This window comes from Coenobita brevimanus, chromosome 60, assembly GCF_032717465.1.
Source record: "Coenobita brevimanus isolate Jiangsu-jjx chromosome 60, ASM3271746v2, whole genome shotgun sequence".
Taxonomy (NCBI): domain Eukaryota; kingdom Metazoa; phylum Arthropoda; class Malacostraca; order Decapoda; family Coenobitidae; genus Coenobita; species Coenobita brevimanus.
In genome coordinates, this window is record NC_137013.1 from 42,270,799 (window position 1) to 42,297,487 (window position 26,689).

Genomic DNA, 26,689 nt, shown 5'->3' on the forward strand with positions numbered 1-26,689 from the left:
ATGGTGTATGAAGGCATGAACTTGGAACAACAGGCAGTAAAGGGAAGGCCAAGTGACTACCACCGCAAGGAGGTGAAAAAACGCAAGTGTGATGACAAGTTAGAAAATAAAATTCTGGCAGAAATGGAGAAAGATGCTTTTAACTCTGAAATAGCTATGCAAAATGTATAATATGACAGTCGACTGTGGGTAGTATAAGAAAACATCTGAGTGAACCTAAAGTCAGTCAGTAATCGGATGTCCTATACTTCGATCTGCCAGCTTAAATGTATTTTTCCTAAAGATGTATTGGTCCAGTGATCAAGGAGAAAAAGAAATTCATGTAATTTTTTATTTTTTATATTAATACCGATTTCTATTTCTTGTTGAATTTTGCACGGTGGTAGTCATGGAGCACGACCGGTATTATTTTACAAGTGCAATGGGATTTGGAATCTCAATTTTACTCTTACAGATATCTAAATCTCACCATTGCTAACATTTTGAACCCTAGAAACGACTTCCGCAAATGAATTTTAACGCGAAAAAATATTTTTGAAAATTTTCCGAAAAATTACTCTCTACATAGTCTGACGATTCGTGAGACCCAATGCATTGTGGTCCTGTCTCGCGTGTGTCTACCATCACGTCACGGTTCACATGACCTATGGGAGGGGCTAAAGCATGTGTCTACTGTTACGTTACGCGCTATCTGCTTATGCGTGAAGTTCAAACTGATACAACCGGCGCGCAAATTTGAATTTCAGATACGCTAGGGTCCTGCAGGATTTGAAAGTCAGTTCGTCTCCAGCCATGACCTGTGAAGCCTGCAAAATTACTGTAAGTACTTCAGGAGCTGTAAACTGGTGAGTAAAGGCATTATTTCGTATTTACACCTGGTTAGGTTAGGTTAGATGAGGTTTGGTTAATGTTGGGGGGTCTGGGGGGCGAAGCCCCTCAGTTAGCAAACACGGACTCCCTAAGAAGCTTTAAATTTCATTTTTCCAAAGGATTTTAGTGTTTTCGGTTTGAATTTGATAACAGTTTCAATCGGAAATCAGTCGTTTTTGCGTGTTTGCCCCACCCAAAACCCCGCTATCCCACAGATCCCCCATTGTTCTTGGCACGGAAAAATATAATTTTATGGCTTAGCTTAGTTTAGCTTAGGAGATAATGGTTTGCTGGTGACAGCGGGCAGGCGATTGTTGGTGCAAGGCGGTGGGGAGTAGGCCAGACGGCCCAGTGCACAGCGGCCTGGCTGGTGAAACCAGTGTACAGTATTTCTGATGGTTTTTGATGTGCTGTGAATTATTCTGACCTTCATTTCTATCGCAGATCAATATATTATGTGATATCCCCCACCCAAAAACCCCGGGTTCACCCATCTCCCCCATTCTTGTGGGGGGAAAGGGGGTTGGGGGATATCTTGAAATATACTGATTTGCGGCAGAAATGAAGGTCAGATTCGTTCAAAACACATCAAACTCTATCAGAAATACCTTGGTTTCACCAAAAAAAAACGTCCCTGTGCACTTGTAAAAAATTACCGCACGACCTGTGCCCTACAATTGCGGGGAGGGGGGGGTTAATGTCATTCCTAACCTAACCTGATCCTGTTTTCGGGGACCGTAGGATAAAGGTCACTCTCTGTGACTACCGCTCAGGAAATTTCAACGAGAAATAGAATTCAGTATAAATATAAATTGTACAACAAAATTGTTTTTTTCATCATCACTGGACCAGTGTAACTTTAGGAAAAATACATTTAAATTGGCAGATCGGTACAGTCTATTTCTGGCACGATAGCTCTCAAAGTACAGTAGTGACATTTTTCCGAAAATAGCTTGTTTTTAAACCTTAATATCTCGGAAAATATAACAGTTCCATCCATCCATCCATTGCCAGACGCCATGTATCCCAAACGGGGTGGTCAAGCGCTTAGAGTTAATTGTTTTACAGGGAGGGGCACTAATCCTCCACCAACCCCACTTGACACGTAGGGATGCCAACAGCATCTGGTGTTCCCAGGCGGTCACCCATCCAAGTACTAACCAGACCCAACGTTGCTTAAGGAAACAAATTAAAGACCATCTTACTTTCCAACTAATTTTCTTGTGAATAAAAGCATTCCCAGGTCTGTAGGTGTTCGTGTTGATGAGTAATGACGTGAAGAAGATTGTAAACTTAACGCTCGAGGAAGGATGTATTCAAGTCAGTGCGCGTAGCCCTGTCTTTGGCTTCACTCTCAACATGATAACTTCTCCATTACTAGGTAAACTAGACACAGTTGCATCCAAGGCATGCCCTATGGCACTGTCAGTGAGCCCTTTCCTAGTATCCTTGGAAAATGGCTTGGCAGGGGTGGATGAGGCAAGGAGTTCACATGAGGCAGGAACGAAATCAGACGAGAGTTTTAAGAAAACATCGTCTTACACCTGGCAAAGTCACAGACACGACTGAGGTATGCCAGCCTTGGGTGGCAAGTCTCTCTCTCGACCCTTTGGTGATGAGATCAAGTGCCAGCCACTTCAAACTGTGGCACGAAAACACCTGTAGTTATATCTGACACCCGGTGTCCCTGGCCCACCAATTTCGTGTTGGATATAACAGTCCACCAGTGTCTAGGGGCTGACTGCCTAACTAGCCTTTGCAAAGTACTGTAGTAGTTTGAAGCAGGTGCCAGATGTAGACGAATGAAAACAGTGACTGAGTACGGCTCAGTTATGCTAATGGTTGAACATTATTTGTTACGGTGGTTGAATAGGAGGACCTGAGAAGGCTTTAGTGTGTCAGAGGCCGAAATTCAAGACAGGCACTCGTATAATGCAGTTGCAAAGAAATGTAACATTGCGTCACCCTCAGAGTTAACTGCTTCACAGGGTTGGCTACAGTTTCAAAGGCAGCTTAACAGCAGTAGTTCAGGTAACTTTAGGACATATTTAAAGTAGAAAATACACTAGGGGGGTGAGTTTTCTTACGGTCCCGGTCCCTATTGGCTAATTTTCCTTAAGGTTGATGACCCAGCTTCAGTGGCACTTTTCATGGTCTCTAATAGGTGCGAAACCTGGTGCCCTACTGTAGTTGAGTATATGTATGCTCAGCGGAGTATGAGTAGGGTGGAACATAAAATTGTGAGTGTGCATAATGAGGGGCGCTATAATCAGATGGCAAATGAACAGTGACATGCTGTATAAATCAGTGCTCTGTATGGTCATCAACTTTTGCAGCTGTATGATGTATGGTAAGTGGATACTTGTGGCTGCTACTGTTTATGCATGGTGGTAGTTCTAAATGATGGAGAACTTGTGCATTAACATGCCCTGATAATATACGTACAGCTAAGCCTTGGCATTATCCCCCGCACGGTGTTACAGTACTTAATTGCCTTGGCATTAACCCTTGTGGTATTGTACAGTACTTAATTGCCATGACAGTTATCCCCCATTGTGATTTTTGCCTCAGTTGAGAAAGTGTACAGAGAGAGAAATAGGTATCTTCCCAAGTTTGATGAATACATAGCGGAAAAATTGAACCATCTGAAACACACATGCTAGTAGAGCTGGGTTTTTGCTGTATTTCATCAGTTGTAAATTTTCTTCGGACTGAGCTGGGAAGATAGTTATTTCTCTCTCTCTCTACTTGAATTGTTCTCTTAAGGAGTACCCTACCCTTCTTGGCTTAGTTATGTCACAGACTGCCATTGTTCCACTGTCTTAGTAATCTGTCCTCATGACATCCATGGGTGAGGAAAAAAATAAGAATGAGGATTATGGTAACTAGCTGGGTTATCTTTATTATATTTATTTGATTTCTGTATGTTTGTTACCATAACAGCAAAAACGGCACATGTAGCGCAAATTTCGGAGCATGGTACCGTCAAAATGCTCTAACTTGAAGAATAAAACAATTTCTAGTCTAATTGGGCTACTGGCTCCCGAGTTATAACTTGTTTCTGAATATAGAAAGTGACATCAAGCGGAGGCCACCAAAGGCGGCCTCTCAGCACGTGATGATAATGACTCAAGTCGTCTTTTATTCATATGGTTTGGATTGAGCTGAGCTCTTACTTATATTCAGGTTAAACTGCATCTATGCTTGAATAAGCTGACTGTACAGTGTCATACGAATATAGACATTCCTTACATAAAGTCTAGGGTATATGCTGACAGTGTCCTCACATAGTCTAGGGTATATGCTGACAGTGTCCTCACATAGTCTAGGGTATATGCTGACAGTGTCCTCACATAGTCTAGGGTATATGTTGACACAGTGTCCTCACATAAAGCCTAGGGTATATGCTGACAGTGTCCTCGCATAAAGTCAAGGGTATATGCTGACAATGTTAATGGAACAGCTTTATGGAATGCACATGCGTCAGGGTAGTGGTTGAACGGTTCATAGTATGTACAACAACCTTTATGCCCTCAAACCCCATTATACGAAAGTAAGTAATGAACAGAGTGGGATGAAAATAGGTGTTAATTCAAATGCAACTTAACTCCCTTACTGTGAGGGTGCACCCATGGTGGGAAGCACATCCCTCCTGTGGCAACCTATGGTTGTGCAGTTGTAAGAATTAAATACAGAATTCTTGAACATTGAAGGGTTAATGTAGGTAAAATTTAATCCCTTCAGTAGAATTCATTGACCTGGTTTGGATTTTTTCATTGCAGCAACAATAAGTTACAAAAGCTATCAATGTTCCAAAGGAGCTGACAAACGTACATTGTTAAGTGAAGAATGGCTATATGACCTATGTCCAGAGCTGCCACAGAAAATATGTATGGAAAATTGACCTTGTCTAAAGCTTGTTCTTGTCAGCTCAGGAGGCTTTCTAGCATTTCATCCTTACCAGTGTATTTCTGCGTATCACATATTAATATTCTCATACATTACCTATGCCATCTATATTGTTGATGAATATAAGATATAAATATCAAAGGTGAATGATATGTTCAATGCAGATTACTATAAATTGCTGAGGAAAAGGTGCTAGAAAACCTTAATGTCGCACAAGAATATGTAAGAACATGTAAATAGTGTATCTTCTGCCACCTTGTTATATATATGTGCCACTATTTCTAATCTCCGCTTGACCAAGAAATACCGCCATATTTATACAACTCTTTCATCTACATCAGAGTTTTTATAAGCAGTTTTAGGGATATGGATGAGGTATGCGTGTGTGCTTTAATGCCGGAATATATCAGCTGTATCATAAACTGTACCATGTATGTCTTATTATCCATACATCTTCCTGGTTGGTGGTATTAGCAGATTTATTAGGATGGAGGGAGGGACTATAGTTCAATAAGGGTAAGGTAGAAATATTCTGCAGTGTAGAGCAGAGTATGGTGGAGGTTTGATGCCATGAGTGCAAGATATTCAGGAAAGAATGACCACTGGAGAAAAAGAATTAGATGGGAATAGTTTGGCTTCACCAGTAAATGTGGGATGGTTCAGCGGGATGAAGTTACTGAAATAGCCTGAATATAATGGTGAAAAGCAGAACAGGATGTCATGTAGAATTGCAACTAAAGCAAGATTAGTTCAATTTCTTACCAATCACTAAGTTGCAGCCACTTAAGGCCCGCTTTACACAAATGGATTTTTTTTCTGCCCAGATTTTCCGTGAGGTTTAAAAATTAATGAAGTTCATTGAGTCTGTGTGGCAAAATTTCTGCGTAGTAAAGATCCACTGTCTGCATGCACTGCCAAACCCCAATGTCCCGAGCATTCTAGAGTACTACAGAAGGTTATGGAGTCCTTCACACGGGCGGAATTTTCCCCCGCAGCCGCAGCGGTTGTTGTTCATCTGTGGCAGGGTACGGTTGTTGCTGTGGATATTTTCTGTCAAGTATGTATTTGTATTTTTTTAAGTTTTTTATATGAAAAGGTCTTGTTAATAATAAGAAATGCTATATGATTTTATTACATCTTAACTGTACTATTATTGTTGTTGTTATTATTATTATTATTATCATTATGATTAACAATACTAATTAACCTATCATGTCGGAGGGTTGTTTTCACCACCCAAACCACCAGCAGGTGTTTTTCTTAAAAATCACCATTATTGAAACCATAATTTCTCAGCTAAAACCATAATATAATATTGTAGTATACTAACATAATGCTGTAATCATAGTACTAATACAGTAACAATAATACCACAAAACACTAGATCATGTATACATGCCACCCGGACGTCCCCAGGTTGTTATGTATACATGCCACCCGGACGGGATGGGTTAATAATAGTACTGTTATTAAAATAATAATATTACTATTATTGTTATAATTATCATTTTTAGATGATGAATGAATTATCATTTTTACTTCTGTTATTATTAATCTCTATGCACAGTAAAAAATTGCTCATGTAAAGACATGTCTTCTTGACAAACTTCTGTGCAACCAGCTTTCCATGCCAAAAAAATCTGTTTGTGTGAAGTGGGCTTAATTGGATACTGCCAAATAAGTTACTTGTCATGTATATTTTTGTTCTTGGTGAACCTGATCATATTGTTTTAAGTATCTGCCATTTTGGGGATGGACAGACATATTTGAATTTTACTGATTGCTAATGTTTAGAGATGTTGATGTATCCTTCAATGCTCACACTTGGATGATTCAGGTAAGCAGTATTGTTAACTTTCTCACTATAATGACACAGTACTGTATTAGATTTGGGGTTGCCCATCATTCACTCACTTGGTATAGTACTATCTACTTCCTTCACCTTTATCAACCTGTTTCTGAGTCTGCCCTCCTCTCTTCCTACTTCACCCTTTACTTCCTGTAACTTTTTATTGCTTGCTCTTTTTCACTTCTAGTGGCTCTACACTGAGTGACAATCCACATGGTTTCCTGTAACCCAGGAAACCATTTAAAAACCTTGGTGGTAACCATATAAAGGGGGAGGGGGGGAGTGGATTGAACCCTGCTGTGGTGCCCCTTTTAACTTTGGTGAAATCCGAACGTGATGTCCATCCAGGAACCAAGCCTCCACACTTTTCCCTGCATCTTGCCGTCTTGAGGTGCTGTCATTCACAAGGAAACCAATTCACTGCACAGGTTAGCCGTGCAGGGGTGATTGCTTACCTGTGATTGATGGGTCTGCTGAGCCTGACTGACTGGGGTTAATACAGTTACTGGATTAGTTTAGTTTATTCCTGCTCTCTCCATGCTAAAAGTTATTTTATATTAGGAAAGACATTGGTTGTTTTGATGATATAACAGTTGGTTGTATATAGTGTTGGATTATTTACTTGGAGGAGGAAGAGGATAAAAACTACTGGTGATGATACGAGTATATGATTATGATTATGTTGACAGTGACGATGATCATAGACCTTTTGTGTTACAGCAGGGCGAGTGGTGGGTGGCATGGGGGTCGGAGTCGAGCAGGTGCTGAGGAGAAGACGAGACGCTCCGGCCTCACCACCATCACTCCACAGGTCAGTGCAAAATCACTTAATGCCAAGCATTGCCAGTCCAGCCCAACCTGGGATGGAGGGGTCCCCAAGCTGCACTGGTAATTGAAAGTGTTTCTGACCCCTTACTTCCAGGAAAGGTCTTTCTTAAGCTGAATAGAATAAGGTAAAGAAAGATATCCCAAAGAAAGGTCCACTTTAAGTGGGAAAAGATTGTAGTGTTTAGTGTACCAAGAATAAGAGGAAGAAGTTACTGTTCTAAAAAGTATTTTAGGTGATCGTTTCAGACACCTTTACTCTCAGAGGTCTCCTTTAGGTGTATTAAAAGACTGAAAGAAGCTGGAATTAAAGAAGAGATACTAAGGTGTTTTATCTGTCAGGTTGGGAGTGACAGTGAGGAGAGTGAACAGGATGGACCTCGGCTGATACTGCCAACACGCACACACCTACCCAGGCTCCAGGTATGTTTGCACACACACCTTACATGTTTAACATGCAGCCCATCATACATCAGACCTTTTATGTGCTGTGATTAATGCAGCACATCAGAGGCACAGAAAAAATTGAACACAGCCGGCCTTTGGTGTTTCTGTGTATTGAATTACATGTTTTAAATCAGTACTTAATTTGTTTCAAATAATTGGGTTTATTTTGTAGGCATGTGTGTGTGAAATAGCCATTGTACTATATTAATAATTGCAAGTATATTAGAGAAGAAGGCTTATAGATGTAAGATGGAATGGAACGTTTCATCGCTTAAATGTTGTGCTGAAAGGGTAGTGTATATATATTATATAAGTGCATTATTCTTCTTGAATTAACCCTCTCTTTGTAAGAAGTCTATTCTGAATTAAATTGCATGAGTAATGATGATGTCTGCTTGTTTCTGCATCATACCAACAACAATATGCTTGGAAGTCATTAAGTCTAGTTCAGTGATTTGCACGGTGACGAGAACTGTAATGATTTTAAGCATTAAGACAGTTTTGTTAGCCACTTCAGAATGCAGGATCTCTCCTTCATTGAAAAATAATTGTCTGGAAAAAGCAAAAAATAACAACAAAACGTTTCAACTAGGGGGGTTGGGGGAGGAAGAGACAGGCTGAGAGAAGATGGAGAGGTATATGAGAGAATGTTGGAGGTGGAGAGGTATATGAGAATGGTGGAGATGAAGAGAGGGCAGCCTGATTGTAGAGGACAGGGTGATAGAGGTAATTTGGTTGTGACTGCATCTTCGAGGCTTAAGGCATTCTCACTGAAGGTATATACATGATAGATCTTTGCACTCAAGGGGCTAATAGAACCTTTGTAAATACTGTACTTTAGTATGAACGATCCTCAGCAGAAGTAAATTATCTGGCAGTAACAAGAATACTCCTGCACACTGTAGTATTTAAATCCTGCAACTGGGTATGTGTGTGCAGTGCTCATTATAAGTAAGTGATACCAGGTATGTTCCATAATACAGTATTACAGCTTTTATATATGTAATGAAAATTTGGAGAAGGTGGTGAATCTGCTTTATAAGTAGCAATGAAACTCTAATAAATAACCATTTGCAATTTAGTGTGGACTTAGCACTTTCAGCTGAGTAAGAAAAATCTTGTATTAGCAAGAATAGTGTTACTGAGAAGGTTAGTGGTGACTATTAACATTCCTGGCCTCCCATGACTCACACTAATATGAATAAAATCATACGGCATTGGGTGGATGCTGTGCAGTATCAGAGTTACCCTGACCATAAGAGGATTAATGCTAAAATAGACTTCTGCCCCTCCCTTCAAAAAATAATAATGTTAAATGGAAATAACTTGCAAGAAGGACTTGTATTTTCCTGCATGCTTCTGATTGGTTGCTTATATGTTGCACCATCTGTCATTACCAATCACATCACATGAACAGGAGGTGGATGTGGCACCACTCTCCCCCCCACCATCCCTGGATAATGTGGAGGAGGAAGAAGAGGAGGAGGAAGAGGAAGATGAAGAAGATGATGAGGAGGAGGAGGAAGAGGAAGACAGAGCTGAGGTATCCAGGAAGAAGATGCCAGTAAAGAAAAGCAAGACAGAGGTGCTAGTTAAGGAGGAGGAGGAGCCTGCCCTTCCATCAACGCCAGAGTCAGGGTCTTCCATCAACTCAGCAGAACTCTTTGCACGTATCACACAGCAGCAGAGTTACAAACCCAGCGGGAGGTTGCCCCTGCTGCGACAGACATCCATTTCTGAGGCCACATCCCCACCCAGCATCAATGAAACATCATCAGCTGCTATTATTCCATCTCCTGCTAACACACCCTCACACACACCTCCATCAGCTGCGCCTGCTACAGTCAATGGCACAGACAAGGTAAGTGGGCTCTTGTACTTAGATATAATAGCGCAACTGAGATCTTTTCTGATGATTATATAGTGGAGATTGTTGTGTGTTCAGGGGTACCATGCTACATAGTGCTTATGTGATACACAGCCATCAGGTGTGAAGAAGGTTGATGAGTAGAACATTGTCTTTCAGAATGTTTGTAAAATGTACACTATAATTGTACTGTACGTACAAATTAAATCAATCTTGGTTTTTGGTGAAAATGTTTGGCTCATGCTGCAGACAAACCTCGTACCTTCAGTGGTAGGAAATTGAAACTACAAGAAAAACTAGGGACTCGCTTATGAGCACTGCCAGCATTTTGTAAAGTGCTTTCTTGTCCCATCGTTTGTATCAAAAAAATTATCCTATAGAAGCCCATGATTTTATTTTTATACATGTTCCAGTAATGAATAGTTTCAGAAGTGATGTATTTTGGCTGTTGTGTGTGTTAAGAATGTAGTTGAAGCAGTGTTGTTAATGTGTGGAGTAGGACAGCTGATTTGCATGGTGGGATTATGTTGAGCTGGGCAGATTGTTGTTGTGAAGTTAACTGTGCTTCTTAGTGTTATAACGCTAAGTGACGGGTTAATGGTTCATTTCTTTATAAAAACATGCCAGCTATTTTGAGGGATATGGGGTATGAGACAGTACACAAAGAGAGAAATAGATTAACTGAGTTCTCCTGACTTTGGGTGGAGAAATCTTGGATAAACTCTAGGACTGGACATACGACAGTAGATAGATACCGGTATAAGAACCATAATATAAACTAGCTACTAATAGCTGCCTTTTTATTCTTCCAATTGCAGGATGAGTCGGTGAATAACATGGGACGTACAGAGAGGTCCAAGTCTTGTAGTGCTGTATTCCCCTCCCTTCAAGACCAGCATCTACGCTTGGCTGGACTTGTTAGAGATGAGAACAGTCCGTGAGTACTAAAACTTTTTGTATAAAGGATGTCAGGATCACAGACTCCCATATCCCTTGTGTTAGCTTTGACTCTCTGTGGGTCATGGTTGATTGTGAAATTTCATTCTCCTCCATATACAGATTTGTATAGAATTTTATATCCCATGAGTAGGCTGGAGTCTGCTCAGCACCTGGAATTCCCAGGTGTTGTCAAAAATAAGTGATCTTGACGTCACATACTGCATGGTGACTGCTGACTGGTTCACAGTATACATTATAATGCAGACTATGCCTCACATATGCAGACATGGAAATATCAGAACACATTTATTTAAATGAGTGTGTGTTCTGCAACTGTATCATTTATGACCATACTGTGGTTGCCATGTAATCTGAGGTCTGTGGTGAAATCTCTGAGAAGCAAGACAGAGTAGCTCCAATTATAGATGGCAGAAAATTGATTGAACTGGTGCAGCAGTACATCAGAGGGAGAAGCCATTATAGTACAATGTTGCCTACAAAAAGCTAATGAAAGGAAGTGTTGCTTAAGACATCTTAATGCCTCTGTGGCCGAGCCTCTGGAATTTTTCAGGACCCACTGGCCGACTGCAGGGCCGATTTTTCATGTTTCGAAATTATTTTATTTTATTTTTTCTTCACTCCGGGCAATGCATTTTTTGGCTTCTTAGACCCATCTTGTGCTTCACAAAAAAGTGTGCAAATTTATGCAAATATCGGTGATGCAGGTATCAAGTTCTGTGGTCTGGGTGGTCCAGTGTGTGTCCAAAATGAGACGAGAGAGGATATTTTTAGACTGATAAGAGTCCTCCTTTCCGTGGAGAGGCCAAATCGCCGCGACTCGTGAGTAGCACCTCGCATGAGGGAGTTAGCGTGAAGGGAAGGGATGGTTTTATATTCACCACAGGAACACCTCGTATGTTGCTGAAATGCTTGTGCAAAGCAAGAAATATATAAATTGAACAAATTCGGTAAATAATGTGTACTTATGAATAAAAATATAATTATGTATTTTTTCCCCACTGTAAAAACATTTATTCCTGCATGGAATTATATATATACAGTATATATATATATATATATATATATATATATATATATATATATATACACACACACACCCGTATATATACTTAGGGTGGTTAATTCGTGTGGAAAGAGAGAATAAAGGTGCTATTTTTATTCAGTCTCAAGATACTGGGTGCTGCAGTGTGTATATAGGCCAAACCATCACGACCAAGATTCGATACGACCTGAGATTGCATCTTGAACAAGGGAGTTAGTGTGAAGGGAAGGGAAGGTTTTATATCCGTATATTCACCACAAGAACACCTCCTATGTGGCTATGCAAAACAAGCAATATGTAAAATGACCAAATTCGATACATAGTATGTCATGGACTTTATCATAATTATGAATGTCATCCCACTTTTCTTATCTATGTGTTTTTTTTTTTTTTTTTTTTTTTTTTTTGGTGGTGGTGGTTTAGCGAGGAGAAAGATAAGGAGTGCAGCACTTTCTTTTCTTGACTCTCATGCTTTTTTATTCATACTTACACTAATACTTGAGGGGAGCAAAATACTGAAATCCACTCGACTGATTCACGAGATGTACTGACTGAGCGGTTTTAGAGGCCAGAATAGGTCTGTGCCAACGTCTCCCAGACCTCCGTTCCCTTCCCAAAAATTTTCAGTTTTATACAATCGTGCTGCATCGACGCCGGCAGCCACACTATGGGAAAACGTCGTTTGACGCTGACAGCCATGGAAGGGTTAATCAAGTGAAGCATGTCGTTGTGTGTCAGACCAGCAGTAGCGAGAAGGCTACGAGATCCCAATCTTAGATGTTTAATCAACCTGATGGTACGTCGAATGACGAATTAATGTATGACATTTATACTGGGTCTTTACCTAATAGGTGCTATGCTATTTTTTCTTTTTTCCTATTCATGAATATTTCTCGCAACAGTTTTAAGATTTGATTTGGTGTTAGGCTTATGGTGATAATGATAAAAATATGACCAGGCACTCAAAAGCAGAGAGAAAACATGTTTGATATTGATTGGCATAAGTTCTCAGGTCCCATGCTCTCTGTCTCTAACCCAGTGTATCATGATATTGTTTAGACCTTGCAAATGGAGAGAGTTAGTCATAGGAAACCAAGACCATAATGAACATATTTGAACTTCATTATTTTTTTTAGACAGTTTTGGAGAAATTTCACATTGGAGAGGTTATGGTTTTTATTTACCCATCCACTAGTATAATGCTCCTAAATTGGATAAACTCAACTGGTGGTAGAAAAAGAATACAGTACTACAAGACAACACTTCAGTGGAAAGATTAATTTATTTAGCTATTTTATTTGTGCACGTTGTTACAGTACATTACTGCTGAGAGTGAATGTGAGGGAGGTTGTGTTCTCTTGCACGAATTAAGATAATAATGTAGGTGTAGTGTTGTACGAGAGATCACACACACACACACACACACACACACACACACACACACACATATATATGCGCGCGCGCGCGCGAGAGAGAGAGAGAGAGAGAGAGAGGAGAATGGCGGTATTCTGGCAGCCGTGCATATCCATAAATCTCGTATAAGTGCTACCATTTACACCATGTTTGCCCTAAAAGGTGGTCCTTCCCAAATTGCGGCCTTGAGAGAATGTGTGTGTGTGTGTGTGTGTGTGAGAGAGAGAGAGAGAGAGAGAAAGAATGCCATCGCAGTGAAGGGACATAAATGCTTCACTCACATAACCTCTACTTTCACAACCAGAATACAGGAGTACCCTAGAATACAATAGTCTACCTTTAGGGAAGTGTCGGCAGCCTTTAAAGAAAACGAAGCTATTTTACAAGTATTCCATCTTTTTCTCAGCAGATTTTATTTTTACGTTATTTATTTTATCAGTACCGACATAGTTTGCCATAGTAATGTACGTGAAGGTAGGAATACTGAAAATAAATAGCTAGGGAGAAGGTGTTACGAAATCTCCACTTAAAATGCGACCGTGTTCCTTTTGTACACTACACCATATATGGTTGTGTTGTGGGGTGTATTTGTACTTGACTCTCTCTCTCTCTCTCTCTCTCTCTCTCTCTCTCTCTCTCTCTCTCTCTCTCTCTCTCTCACATTTCTTTACCCTTTTCTTTCTTTTTCTTCTTCCTTCCTTCCTTCCTCCCTCCCTCCTTCCCATCCTCATCCATATCATCATCATCATCTAACTTCCCATATCTCTCCCTCCACCTTTCTTCTCTTCCTCATCGCCCATCCTCCTTACCTTCCCACTTTAATCCCCTTGCTTTCCACGCCTCTCGACTTCTCTCCCCGGCCTTAGTCCCTCTCCACTCACCTTCGTTCCCTTTCTGCTTACATCATCACTCCCCTCTCTTCCCTTCCTTTCAGTTATACCTCATCATTCCTTCTCTCACTTCTCAACCTGTCTCGACGTTCCCCTCCTTTCCTCTTGTACTCTCCTCTCCCTCTCTTCATTCCACACTTGACTCGTCCTCCCCTCCTTTCCCTTATCGTTCTCTCCCCCCTCCATCTCTCACATTCTTCCCTTGTCTCTTGCATTTACCCAGAACTTCCCCTCCCCTCCCCTCTTGCCTCTCTTCGTCCACCTTCACGCTCCCCCTCCCCTCCCCCCTCCACACCACTCAACTCCTGTTTCAATCATCCTCCCACTTCTGTACCTCTCTCTCCTACCTCTTCGCCCTCCCCTCCCCTCCTTCTCTTCTCTTCTCTTCTCTTCTCTTCTCTTCTCTCTTCTCTTCTATCCATTCCTGTCATTCCTCTTCCAGCCATGTCTCCCCCTTTTCTTCCCCTTGCCCTTCTTGTTCTCATTCCCCTTCCCTTTCCCTACCCTTCTCTTCCCATTTCCTACCCTACCCTTCTCTTCCCATTTCCTACCCTACCCTTCTCTTCCCATTTCCTACCCTACCCTTCTCTTCCCATTTCCTACCCTACCCTTCTCTTCCCATTTCCTACCCTACCCTTCCCTTCCCTTCCGGTTTCTTTCTCCTCCATTCACCCTCCCTTCCCCTCTTCCCGCCTTCCCAACCTCCCTTATTTTATCCCTCATCCCCTCTACTCACATCACTTCACCATCTTAAATCATCCCCTCACTTATCTACCTGTCTTCCCTCCCCCCCTTTCCACCTACCCTCTCTCTTTCCCTTGCCTTCCTTCTCAGTTCCTCCTCCTCCCCTTCCCATTCTAAACATAACAGGTAAAGCACGTAAACCCACAGTGGTATGGAAGGTCGGGGGGAGAGAGAGAGATACCTTTTACTATATATTCCAGCCAGGTCAGGACGAAAGGGAAGGGGGAGTGGAGGCGAGAGGGAGGGAAGGGAGGAAGTTTAGGGGTAGAAGGGGAAAGGGAAGGATAGATGGAGGGGGAGATAAAATGCCATTGGAAGGAGGATGCAGAGAAAATTTCTCTCTCTCTCTCTCTCTCTCTCTCTCTCTCTCTCAGAAAACCCAAACTATTTAGTCTGTTAGGTCGTTTTGGCGGGAAAGGCAGTGGTGGTTTACATATTTACAGTGATTAATGTTGTGAAATAGGAATAGAATGTCGTGACAAATAAGGAAATATGAACAAAGAAGAGATAGCCATATACAAACAGGTCATTCATTCTGTGATTAAGCAAAATAGAAGTGCTATTATTTATTTGAAGATTACTAAAGTTTAAGAACAAATGAAACTAGAAAGCACTCGAGTGAGCTTACCTCCGCCAGTGCCATTGCAGGATCCGGATCCGCCCCAAAATTGAACAAATTCTTTCGTGGCCCATGGCCCACCCTTCCACAAAGTTTCATTGAAATTCATTGAGAACTTTTGGAGATACCGTGTGGACAGACATACATAAGTGAATAGGTAACCACCTCCAGTTTCGTTGGCGAAAGTAATAAATACTGAAAAGGGTAACATTCAGTAAAGATGAACATGAAAATTAAAGTCCATTAATCCATACTAAATAATGCCGTCCTTTTAAAATGTAACCCTTTGTATCCAGACTGTATTTTTAGCTAAGAATAAATCGTCTTCCATCATCTAATCCTGTGTTGCCCCATGAGTGTAGGAGCCCGGGACAATGCTAGTTGGTCCTGACACTTAAGATGAGAATGACCAGCCTCACTCATCCGTGAGTGGCAGTACGTGGGCAATAACCCCTACCACCCCTTGGATATAAACCTGCACAGACTCAGTCTGATTAGAGCGCCTTAATTAACCACTAAACCACCAGGAGCCATAATTGGGTTATATGGTTACCACCCAGCGTAGTAAATGGTTTCCTGGTGTACAGGAAACCATTTGGCTTGTCACTCAGTCTAGAGTCACTCGTAGGCATAAGGAAGAGGAAACATCGAGTGAGTGAATGGTTAGCGCCCCCAACCTATTTATCTTGCTTTTCATTATATCGTTCCTGCCACCACCAACGATTTTCATCTGAGAAACCACAATGAGTAATGACCCACTGACATCCAGAGCAGATTCTTAAAAGCTGGCAAACAAACCAGACAATAACCGTAAACCACGATAAACGCAACAATGGCTGAACCGAGGCACAGTCTTCAGTGACAGGAAGTGTGTGTGTGTGTGTGTGTGTGTGTGTGTGTGTGTGTGTGTGTGTGTGTGTGTGTGTGTGTGTGGTTGCTAACTTAGTGTGGTGGTGGGGAGTGCGGGAGTGAGATGTGTGTTTGGTGGTGGTGGAGAGCTGGGATGCGCTCTCTCTCTCTCTCTCTCTCAAAAAGAATCGCACCCTTCATATTAACTCTCCAACAGTAAAATACAGTGACATGGAGACAAAACAGTTAAAATCAGATCTGTTAAACTACCTCACTGCCAGAGAGTATCCTGATGGGTAAAATTGTTTGGTAGCATCAAGAACAAAATATGAAGCATTACATTTCTGTTAAAATCGTGAATGACCGGTGAAGCGAGTGACTTAACAGTGAATGAAAGTGAACATTTTTGTAATTATGTGATAGTGAAAAAGTCATATTCTGCGATGTGATGAAAGTGAAAAAGTTATATTCTGATGTGATGAAAGTTGTGAAATGTTATATTCTGTGATGTAATGAAAGTAGTGAAGTTATATTCAGATGTGATGAAACTGAAGTGGTGATTGTGTATTATTTCGGTATTTTTATGGCGTTGTAATTGACCCCTAGATTGAGGAACGTACTTAGTGACCTTGGAGTCGCTTCCTCTTGCAGTTCATTTTGCTTGTTACACATTAGCATGCGCTTTTGTATTCTTTGTCGATGTAATTGCGACTAAGTTTGTGTCATCCAGATATGGTTTAATGTGCAGACTAAATACAGCATTATTTGTTGTAGGGAAAATACTGAAAAAAACATACAGGCTTTTGTTTTTGTATGATTGAAAAACACGATGCATACCCACAATTTAAAAACTTGCATAAACTTTGCTTATACATACTCCCTCTTCGTAGCCTGCATATGCATTCACGGTTGTGCACTATTTTGTAATTACATAGGTTACATACACACATATAAACATAAACATTCTTAGAAAGGGGGGCGGGGGGCTCATCATAACATTTAGGTATTTGAATATATTGTTTAGCTGTATAGCATAACTTAATTTGGCAATAGAGTAACTAGAGGAATTGAATTATGTGCATATGTTTCTGCTTCACACACACACACACACACACACACACACACACACACACACACTATAATCGGTTTCTCTCTCTCTCTCTCTCTCTCTCTCTCTCTCTCTCAAGGTCTGTTTAGTTGTATATTATCATGGGTGAAGCTAAGGGCAGGATGTGACGTAGTAGAGAGAGAGAGAGAGAGAGAGAGATTCACTTGCGACCCCTTAGGAAAGTTTACGTTTAAGAATAGGAGAGGAGGTGAGAGAAAAATTGAAACCTACCTGCCATACGGAAGTTTACGTGTGTGTGTGTGAGAGAGAGAGAGGGAGGGAGGGTGGGAGGGAGGGAGGAAGGGGGAGTAAAGAGGAAAAGGATGGGAAGAGAAAAGAGTAAGGGAGAGAGAGTACAAGAGGTGATGATGGAAGGAAGTGTTGGGGGGAGGGTGGGGGAGATTGTTCTGATAAGGGCTTGGTAAGAAGGGAGAAGAGGGCGCTGAGAGGAAGGATGAGAAGCTGAGAAGAAGGAAAAGGTGGGGAGAGAGAGACCTACCACACAAACCTCAAGAATTCCCTTTAGTCGTATATTTCAGTACATTGTATTTATTAATTAGCAGAGTTTAAGAACTACAAAGAGTTCTAAGTACAGTAAGTGCAAAATATAAGGCTCTTCCCCTCCCCCCAAGCCCACCGGTAATTAATCTTTAAGGAAAACCAGTTGAAGGAACACCGTATATGGAGGAAATTTAATAGGAACGATCGAAGTTGGTTGTTTTTCGTAAGATCTAAAAGTGTGACTGCAAGGGAAGCAAGGGGGAGAGAAAGGGAGGAATGTGAGAGGAAGGGAAAGGGGGGAGGGGAGCATAGCAAGAGAGAGAGTGGGAGAGACTGCAATACTGACTGGTAAGGTAACTGTTTATTATCTCAAGTATCATCCCCTCTTTCTTACCTCCAGGGGTGAGAGAGAGGGGAGGGTGGGTGGGTGGGGGTGGAAGAGCAAAACAAGAGGAGATAATGGTAGGAAGGGAAGCAAGAGATGAAGGCGTGGGACTTAAATTATATACATACATTATAAAGGTGATTGCATTTAATTGTTTTCTTGTTATTTATTAACGGTAGTAGTAGTAGTATCCTGAGGTGGTTCTTATATTTTATTGAACGATATACTCATTAATTTGGACATTTCTTAATGCCTGTTCCCCAGAATTTGTCACAGGGCACCATAAGATCTTCAAGAATGAAATTGATGAGAAATTGGTTAGGAGAGTGTATAGGTATGTGAGTGAGATGGAGGGTGGATGATCAGATCGAGGAAGAGATGGAGGGATGGGATGGAAATGTACGCGAGTTGAAGGGAAGGCAGCTAGATGGCAGGGGACATGGTACCACTGCGGTGATTCGTTTGGTGGCACTCCTTTCGGGATTAAGGCATTTGGCTATGATAGAAATAGAGGTTATTGATGCAAACCATGTATATATGAAAAGGATATATATAAATGAGAAAATTACTGTGGGCAGTATAGTGCAAGGCACAGTTGGAGGTAGCAGAATTGAAGATGTTGCGTTTTTCACTAGGAGTGACGGGGTTGAACAAAATTAGAAATGAATATATTAGAGGGACAGCACACGTAAGTCAGTTTGGAGACAAAGCTAGAGAGGCGAGACAGATGGTTTGGACATGTGCTGAGGAGGATGCTGGAAATGGAGTTACCAGGCAGGAGAAAGAGGGGAAGGCCAAAGAGAAGGTTTATGGATGTAGTGAAGGAGGACATGCGGGTGGCAGGTGTAAGAGAAGAAGATGCAGAAGACAGAGTAAGATGGAGACGGGTGATCCGCTGTGGCGACCCCTAAGGGGAGAGCCGAAAGGAGAAGAAGAGTATAGTGCAAAACCAGTAACTGTGGAGGAGGCACAGTGGCAAACAGTAATATCGCTAAGCTTTCAAATGGAACTTTTGTACATAGTATTCCAAGAAGTTTGTTTCAAGTCATTGTTCAGGTTCTTGTTATTTATCAAAATGATGTAATTCAGTAATTGCGTAAGGCATTTTAACCAGATGTAGCCCACAAGGGCTTGGAATGTAAAGGGGCAGTCACACTAGAACCTGAATTCAGGTTTACCTAGGAAACTGGTGATTTCACCGAGGATCGTGTGTTCCACTGGGGTGAAGGTTGGCAAACTCTGGCCAGGGGGGATCCTGCCTGTGAAACCAGGGAAACTAAGTACATTGTTTACATTGGGAAGTGATACACTTCTCTTCTGTTGAGTTGGCGGTCACAGGTTCAAGGTACTTCAGGAAACGATACTCTGGGCAGTCTCAGCATAAAGCATAAGCACATGGTTTTTGTCGTTTTTCAGTATTTGGAGAGTTTGTATGGTAGTCCCATACGGGAATGCCTAATGATATTATTTAATCATGAAACACAAGCATATGTTTCATGCACTGTGATAAAATACTGAAAATTGGGAAGTTCACTCGTCTGTTGGCATTTGCAAGTTCAGGGAACTGGACCATTCAAACCACGTACAGTATATCGAAGTGAGACAGTGGCCGAACATAACAAAGAATAAGCATACTGTATAGTGTGTATAATTTTTTTATATTTAAGATGTGGTAAAGTAGTCCTAGAGTATTTTCCTAAGTTTACTTATGTGGTATCATTTATACTGTGTTGTGCTCCATTCGACAAAAGTAAATTACTCTTAATCCACCCCCCCCCCCCCCTTGGATGTTGATGATCAACCATATTACAGTACATTGGTGAAAGTCTAGGAGAGCTTTCATGCTTGTAATTTGCAACTGCACTTTTTCTCAATCAGCCATAACATGATGATAGTGACAGGCTTTAGGAGTTGTGGATATACAAAATTTTGAAGCTACTGCACTGATTATACAACCCCACCAATTTTTATGCAGGCCTTGGCAAATAGCCGCCTGCTATTTTGGCGTGCGGGTCAATTTGGCCCCAAGGTCAGTCCGTCACCAGTCTTGTCGTACAAACCTAACCGCATCTAACAGCGTAACTCAATCTAATTTAGCCTAACATAACCTATTCTAACAACCAACGACTCAGAGACGATTGGGTTTGGGGGCCAAATTGTTTTGTTAACCCCTTCACAAGAGTCCACCAGCAGTCCACCGCCCTTGGTATTATACAGGTAAATTCCGCTGCATTTGGGTGTCATAAAGGTTTTTTACATAATTGTTAAATAAATCCTTCATGTAAAGCCCATCAATATTTGTTAATGGGATTTCTCCTGTACTTCGTCCAAAACACCTTAAGATGTCCTTGGCAGGAAAATGTTGGCTTTATAAAGTTAGAGGAATCGTACGTTAGAATATAAGGAGAGAAAATAATTGCTGTAGACTGGTTAGTCCATGTTTGACAACTCCTATATAGATGGGGATAGTACAATAGAATAGCCACTCATTTGGGCATGAGCAAATAGTCACTGTTGCGGGGAACGTGGCTGAAATCAAAATAGAACGAGAAGCATCCTGTCAGCCATTCGAGGCACAAAACACAGAGTATCTTGATAGGATCTATACCTTGGTTACAGGGAACTTGCATTTCAGTTGAGGTTTGCGGAAGAAGCAGGGCACTATTGTAATACCGCCTGAAAGAGTGGTTCACGCTGACTGTTTACATATTGCTACTTGAGACAGCAGCTGGTCACTTTTAAGTTGAATGTCTGAACTGAGTAGCCTAACCATGAGCACCGGGGCTTTTGATGGGACAAAGGATAAACCAGCAGAGAAAAGTAGGAAGTTGTATTTCTTGTTTTAGTTTTCCTTGGTGAGAGGAATGTGGCAGATTGATGCAAGCTGCTACGTAAAGGAAGTGCGCTGCTAATCGCATATATGTTTGATTTTTCGTTTCCCTTCCTAGCTTCTGCTATCTTGGTTTATTTGTGCTGTACTTACATTTTTAAGGAAATTTTGACACAGCACTGCTCAGCTTTTGACTTTCAGTATATATTCTTTCCCAACAATGAAGAATGAGACAGTGAACAACTACTGTATTATCTAAACCCAGTGATGCAATCTGCAGATCCCAACAAACTTTTTAAATATCAACACCTTCAGGATCATGGCGTACTTCTGTATTTTAATCATTGATCCCACCGGACACTTTTAATTTAACATACGACACACCTAGTAGTGAAAGGGTGAGTGAAAGCCATACGTGTAGGCTATCACATTCTTCCAGTTAGAAGAGGCTGTTATAAGGTGAAGAAAAACGTCTGGGAATAGCAGAAACAAATCGAACTATCAGACTAATAGGGTTAAGTCGTTTCATATTGGTTCCTCTAAACAGCAGTGTTGTATGTGTTACCCCCCATCAACAAAATGAAATGGATGTACTGTGTTCACCCATGTCTGTTTGTGTACATGGTATCTCTAAAAGTCATCAGATTTCAGTGAAATGTGGATAGATAGATGGACAGTGGGTCAAGGGACAGTTGGGTAGGTTTTGAAATGGATCCAGGTTTGAGTGCAGGAAATCATGTTATTGGCGTTGGTGGAGATTTGTAATTTGAGTTTCTGTATAACGGGACACCAGGCGATAGGATTAATTACACACACACACACACACACACACAAATTGTTCATCATGCAGGAAAGAGTAATTGCAGCAGCAAATCGTTTTCGTAGGCTCTAACGTGCTTGCACGCGTCAGCCTTGGTCACCTAATGGTGGCTTTCCATGCTGCACGATCTTTGGCAGCTTCCCTGTTTAGTCCCTTAACCCTGAGGTCACAATGACCTCGTCCCAGGTCTTTTTTGGTCTACCTCTCGCAACCCTACCCCCAGCATTAACACTTCTCGCTTTCTGCACTCAATTATCATCCACTATCCTCTCCACATGCCCAAGCCATCTCAATCTACCTCTTCTCATTACAGCACCAATACACTCCAGTCCCATCCTACCACCCAACTCTTCCATCATAAACCTAGCCCCCTCAGGTTTTGCACTCAAGGACGCACTGCACATCCATCTAATCATTGCCATTTCTGTACGTTTGAGTCTGCGAATATCCACCTCCTCTGCTGCCCAGGACTCACCACCATACAGTATTACACTCCTGTCACATGCCACATACAGAGGTCCCTTAGCACGGAGGGAGAACCCTCTCACTTTCAGGAAAGGCAATAGTTCCCAGAACTTCTTCCAACCACTCCTCTCTAGCCATGTAAATCTTAAATTTTAATGGCGATGGCGGCATTTTGCATTCTCTGGGAACGCTCTAATTCTCTGCAACTTTGCCTTCGGCGGATTCAAACGTCAGATCTCCCAACTTGCTATCACTGATGCTGTGTGCTTGACATCAAGTGCTGCAGCATCACAAAAAGCATTACTGACCAACAAGGACAATAGTATCCCCCTCCCCATCACTGATGCTGTGTGCTTGACATCATCAACTGTCACAGCATCACAAAATCATTACTGTATATCATTACACATTCAGCCCAGCAAGGACAATAGTCTCTCACTCTCTCTCATCATCATCATCAACATCATCATCATTATTGATCAACTTTTCCCCACTCACTTCTGTTTTCAGTTAACTTTTCATTCAAGCTCTTTCAACCCATCACTGCCTGGGTTCTTCTCCTTAGCAGAATAAAATTGTCTGGTAGTAGTAAGAATAAAGCATAATCATGCTGAAGCGGTTAATGGATTATTTTTAGTGATGTCTCCCAAGCTGTGTATACTGTAGTTTTCTGGTAATAGCAAGAATACTGTAGTGTATAAAGGACAGCATGGTGCCAAAGGGGGTATTGGTGACATTCTTTACACTGAGTGGCCGTCCTAACCTGAACTGACTGGCAGCAACAAGAATAAACCTCAAAACGTAGTGATCAGTACATCATGATGTCTACCTATGAAAACAGACTGCCATATTTCTTTGTGCCAATTTTTTTTTTTTTTTTTTTTTTTTTTTTTTTTTTTTTTTAAATATCCCTTATCCCCACAGCCCTACCTGTACCCTGGCTATTAGCACCCCCCAACCATGCGCCCCCCTGCCCCTCACTACCCGTACCTCTTCCCTGCATGCCTCATTGGGTAACCTGGGGTCACATAGAGGCACGGTGGTGGTGGTGAGGGTGGAGGCCGGGATTGAAGCAAGGCCTCTCCCTTGGGTGGAGGGGGAGGCCTGTAGAAGGGGTGGCAAGAGTGGAGGTGCTTGGGAGGTATGTGAAGGCACCCTAATACCAAGTGGAGATGAGGTTTGTGAGAAAAGTATCCAAAATAACAGCAGTGACCAGAGAAATAGTGGAAGTATTCTGAAAGCTGGTGAAAATTATTTAGAGAGCAGTGGAAATACCTTGGAAGTATGTAAAAGTGGCCCAGATACCACTGGCAATACTCTCAATCCCAATAAAAGAGACTCAGAGACCAGTGAAAGTACTCCAGAGCCTGGTAAGAGTGGTAAAAAATGTAGTGGATATGATGAGGCTAAAGAAAAAGCATGTGTAGAAGACTCAGGTTCCAAAAAGGCCCTAAAGGTTTCTGAAAATTCCCAGGAGGCTGTTAAGGCCAAGACTGAGGAAGGAAAGTGGGAAGTCATTGGAGAAAATGTGCAGGCTGGAGATGTGACGGAGATATCGAGAGCTGCATTGGGAGATGTACAGACTGGAGGTGTGACGGAGATATCGAGAACTGCGTTGGGAAGTGCACAGACTGGAGGTGTGTCGGAGATATCGAGGGCTGTGTTGGGAGGTGTACAGACTGGAGGTGTGACAGAGATATCGAGAGCTGCATTGGGAGATGTACAGACTGGAGGTGTCACGGAGATATCGAAAGCTACATTCGGAGATGTACTGACTGGATGTGTGACAAGGAGCTCAAAAGCATCCTTGATTAATAGAGAGACTCAAATTGTGGAAGAGATCTCGGAACTTTTGAATAATAGAAAAGTTAAGGGTGTGACAGAAACCTCTAAAGCACCCTTGAAATATGTAGAGTGCGGAATCACAGCAGAGAGCTCAGACACTGTAGAGACTGGGAACATGACAGATGCTGTCAAATCATCTTTGGAAAATAAAAATGATGTCGAGATTCCTGAAAATGCGCAAGAGATTGTTATAGGAACTCCCGTGGCTGAGAATGTTATAGGATCTTTCGAAGTTAAGGCTGAAAATGCCAAAGAGACCTTAGTAGCTAAGGCTGAAAAAGCTGCAGAACCATTAGATAAGCCCGAAACCACAGATACCCTAAAGGAGCCTGAAAGCAAGGAGAAAGGTGAGGGAGAGGGTGAAGGCATGGAGGTGGACCTGCCAGTGCCGCAGAGCTTCAGGTCACTGTTTGCTGTGGTTAGAGCCGTCAAGAACAGGTGAATTTTTAAGTGTGGGTAATGCAGTGTGTCTAGGCAGCTTTAACCCCTACACACCGGGGGTATTCTAATGTCGCACACTTCTCTCTATGGGGGATTTCGTGCTTTTGGAAAAAATATCCTTACTTCAAACTCTAATTCCTACCAAACTATAACAGCTAAAGAAAAAAATAAAGGTACATACGATGAGAGTCAACTCTTCCTCTTTCAAATGAAAGTATCCCCACATCTCCAGGTGGTCCCATTGATGAGTTAGGATAAGTTAAAGTTCAAAGGGGGGCGGGAAGACGCTTGAGGCTATACACGTCAACCAGCGTTGCTCCGCGCCCAAAATTGTGACATCTATCCACGTCAACCGGTGCGTAGGGGTTAATGTGAAATTCAGTTAGTAGAAAAATCAAACCTCCAAAACCCAAAATGCATGGGACCAAGATCTAGATTTACATGCAGATATAAGTATTTTTAAGGGACTTTGGAGGATGGGGGGGGGGGATGTATGGAGTTTTAGATGCATGTTTAAATTAAGGTATGGTATACAAACTGCTGGGAAGCCTACATGTGGTAGTACTGTGGCATCTCTCATTGAGTCACACCTCCCCATACACTCCTGCACCTTCATGTGGGAAGAACCCTGGTGAGGTAATGTCTTTCACAAGAGGGGTCTGGGATCTGTACATGGTGAATGTACTCTGCTGTACCTGTAAGACACCTCCACAGAATCTGTTGCTTACCGGTGGTTGATGGGTCCACTCAGCCAGACCAGGGTTAAGTAGCAACATCAACTCAGATAATGCTACAGTCCACTTCATATGTCATTACATCCAGCATGCTTTCTGTTAGCACCATTTCACTCAGTAGCTGTTTTAGTGATTAAAACATTTGGACTTTTCAGCAGTTTGAATTTTCTTTAAATGGAACGGATTCCTACATTTCTTATTACAGTGAGCACTCTCATAACGCGCGAATATTGTAACCGGAAGGTCCCGCTTCATGAGATTTTCACGTTATAGGGCCATATGTTTACATGTTAAAGAGTTTCATGGTACTCAAGCCAGTCCCAAGTTCACATTTTGTGGCAATTTTCAGTTTTTTTTTTCCATGATATTTACCTACCTAATAAAGACTTCATTACATACAAACACTGGAGGATTCCTCACCTTGAATGGAGAGATTGTGGGCTTGGGGGGAGGTTGAGTGGGGTTCTGTGGCCAAAAAAAAAAAAAAAGAGAGAGACCTAAGATCACACAAAGCGTGTGCAGCCGGATCACGGGGAGAGCGTAGGCACAATTGGGGCAGGAATGCTCAGTGGACTATGACAACACCCTGCACATACACGTGACAGCTGCATTATGACTACTTGAACCATAACCTTGGGACTCTGGCTGTGTTATGTCTATTGTCACTGCGTAGTATGGTTCTCAGAAACATGGGCACCAACTTCCGCTCGCATAATGGCTATCATTTTTGCGCTCACTAAATATTGGCATCAAATTTTGCCTTCTGTGTTATGCGAGTTTCGCGCATATTGTGAGTGCTGACTATATATGTTTTGTAAAATTTAAGGGATGCTGTTTGATAATTCTACAATTGCTCTCTCTCTCTCTCTCTCTCTCTCTCTCTCTCTCTCTCTCTCTCTCTCTCTCTCGATCAGTTGGAATGATGAATATGACAAGTATTAATAGTTGTTTTCTTCCTCATAGCCACGAGAACCTGTCAGCGCAGGAGATTGAGGTTAGTATATCATGCAAGTCTTCGTATTCAAGGAAGTACCTTAGCACATCTTCCATACCAATTTGTATTTGTGTTCAAGAAGTTAATTTTTTTTGTATTTTATGAAAAATTTTTCCATATTGACAAAACTTAGAGAATATTAGTAGGCCATGTGTACTGTTTAAGCATAAAAGATATGGCTCAGTACTGACGGGATTTGTGGAGAATGTTTCTAAACCCACTTCCTCCAAAGATCTCACCTGAAGCAGAAATTGCAGATAGGGTTGGCTTTAAGAATGGTTT

At 41.7% G+C, this 26,689-nt stretch overlaps 1 protein-coding gene across 1 annotated transcript in view; it reads left to right on the forward strand.

The window, feature by feature from the left end:
* The window catches only part of LOC145403407 (uncharacterized), a 36,526-nt gene continuing 9,837 nt past the window's right edge, over positions 1 to 26,689 (forward strand). The window contains exons 1-5 of the mRNA XM_080275187.1: positions 1 to 98; positions 7,349 to 7,439; positions 7,796 to 7,876; positions 10,586 to 10,704; positions 26,377 to 26,407. Of these exons, the coding sequence (XP_080131313.1) occupies positions 1 to 98; positions 7,349 to 7,439; positions 7,796 to 7,876; positions 10,586 to 10,704; positions 26,377 to 26,407 (420 nt within the window). The remainder of the gene's footprint in view (positions 99 to 7,348; positions 7,440 to 7,795; positions 7,877 to 10,585; positions 10,705 to 26,376; positions 26,408 to 26,689) is intronic.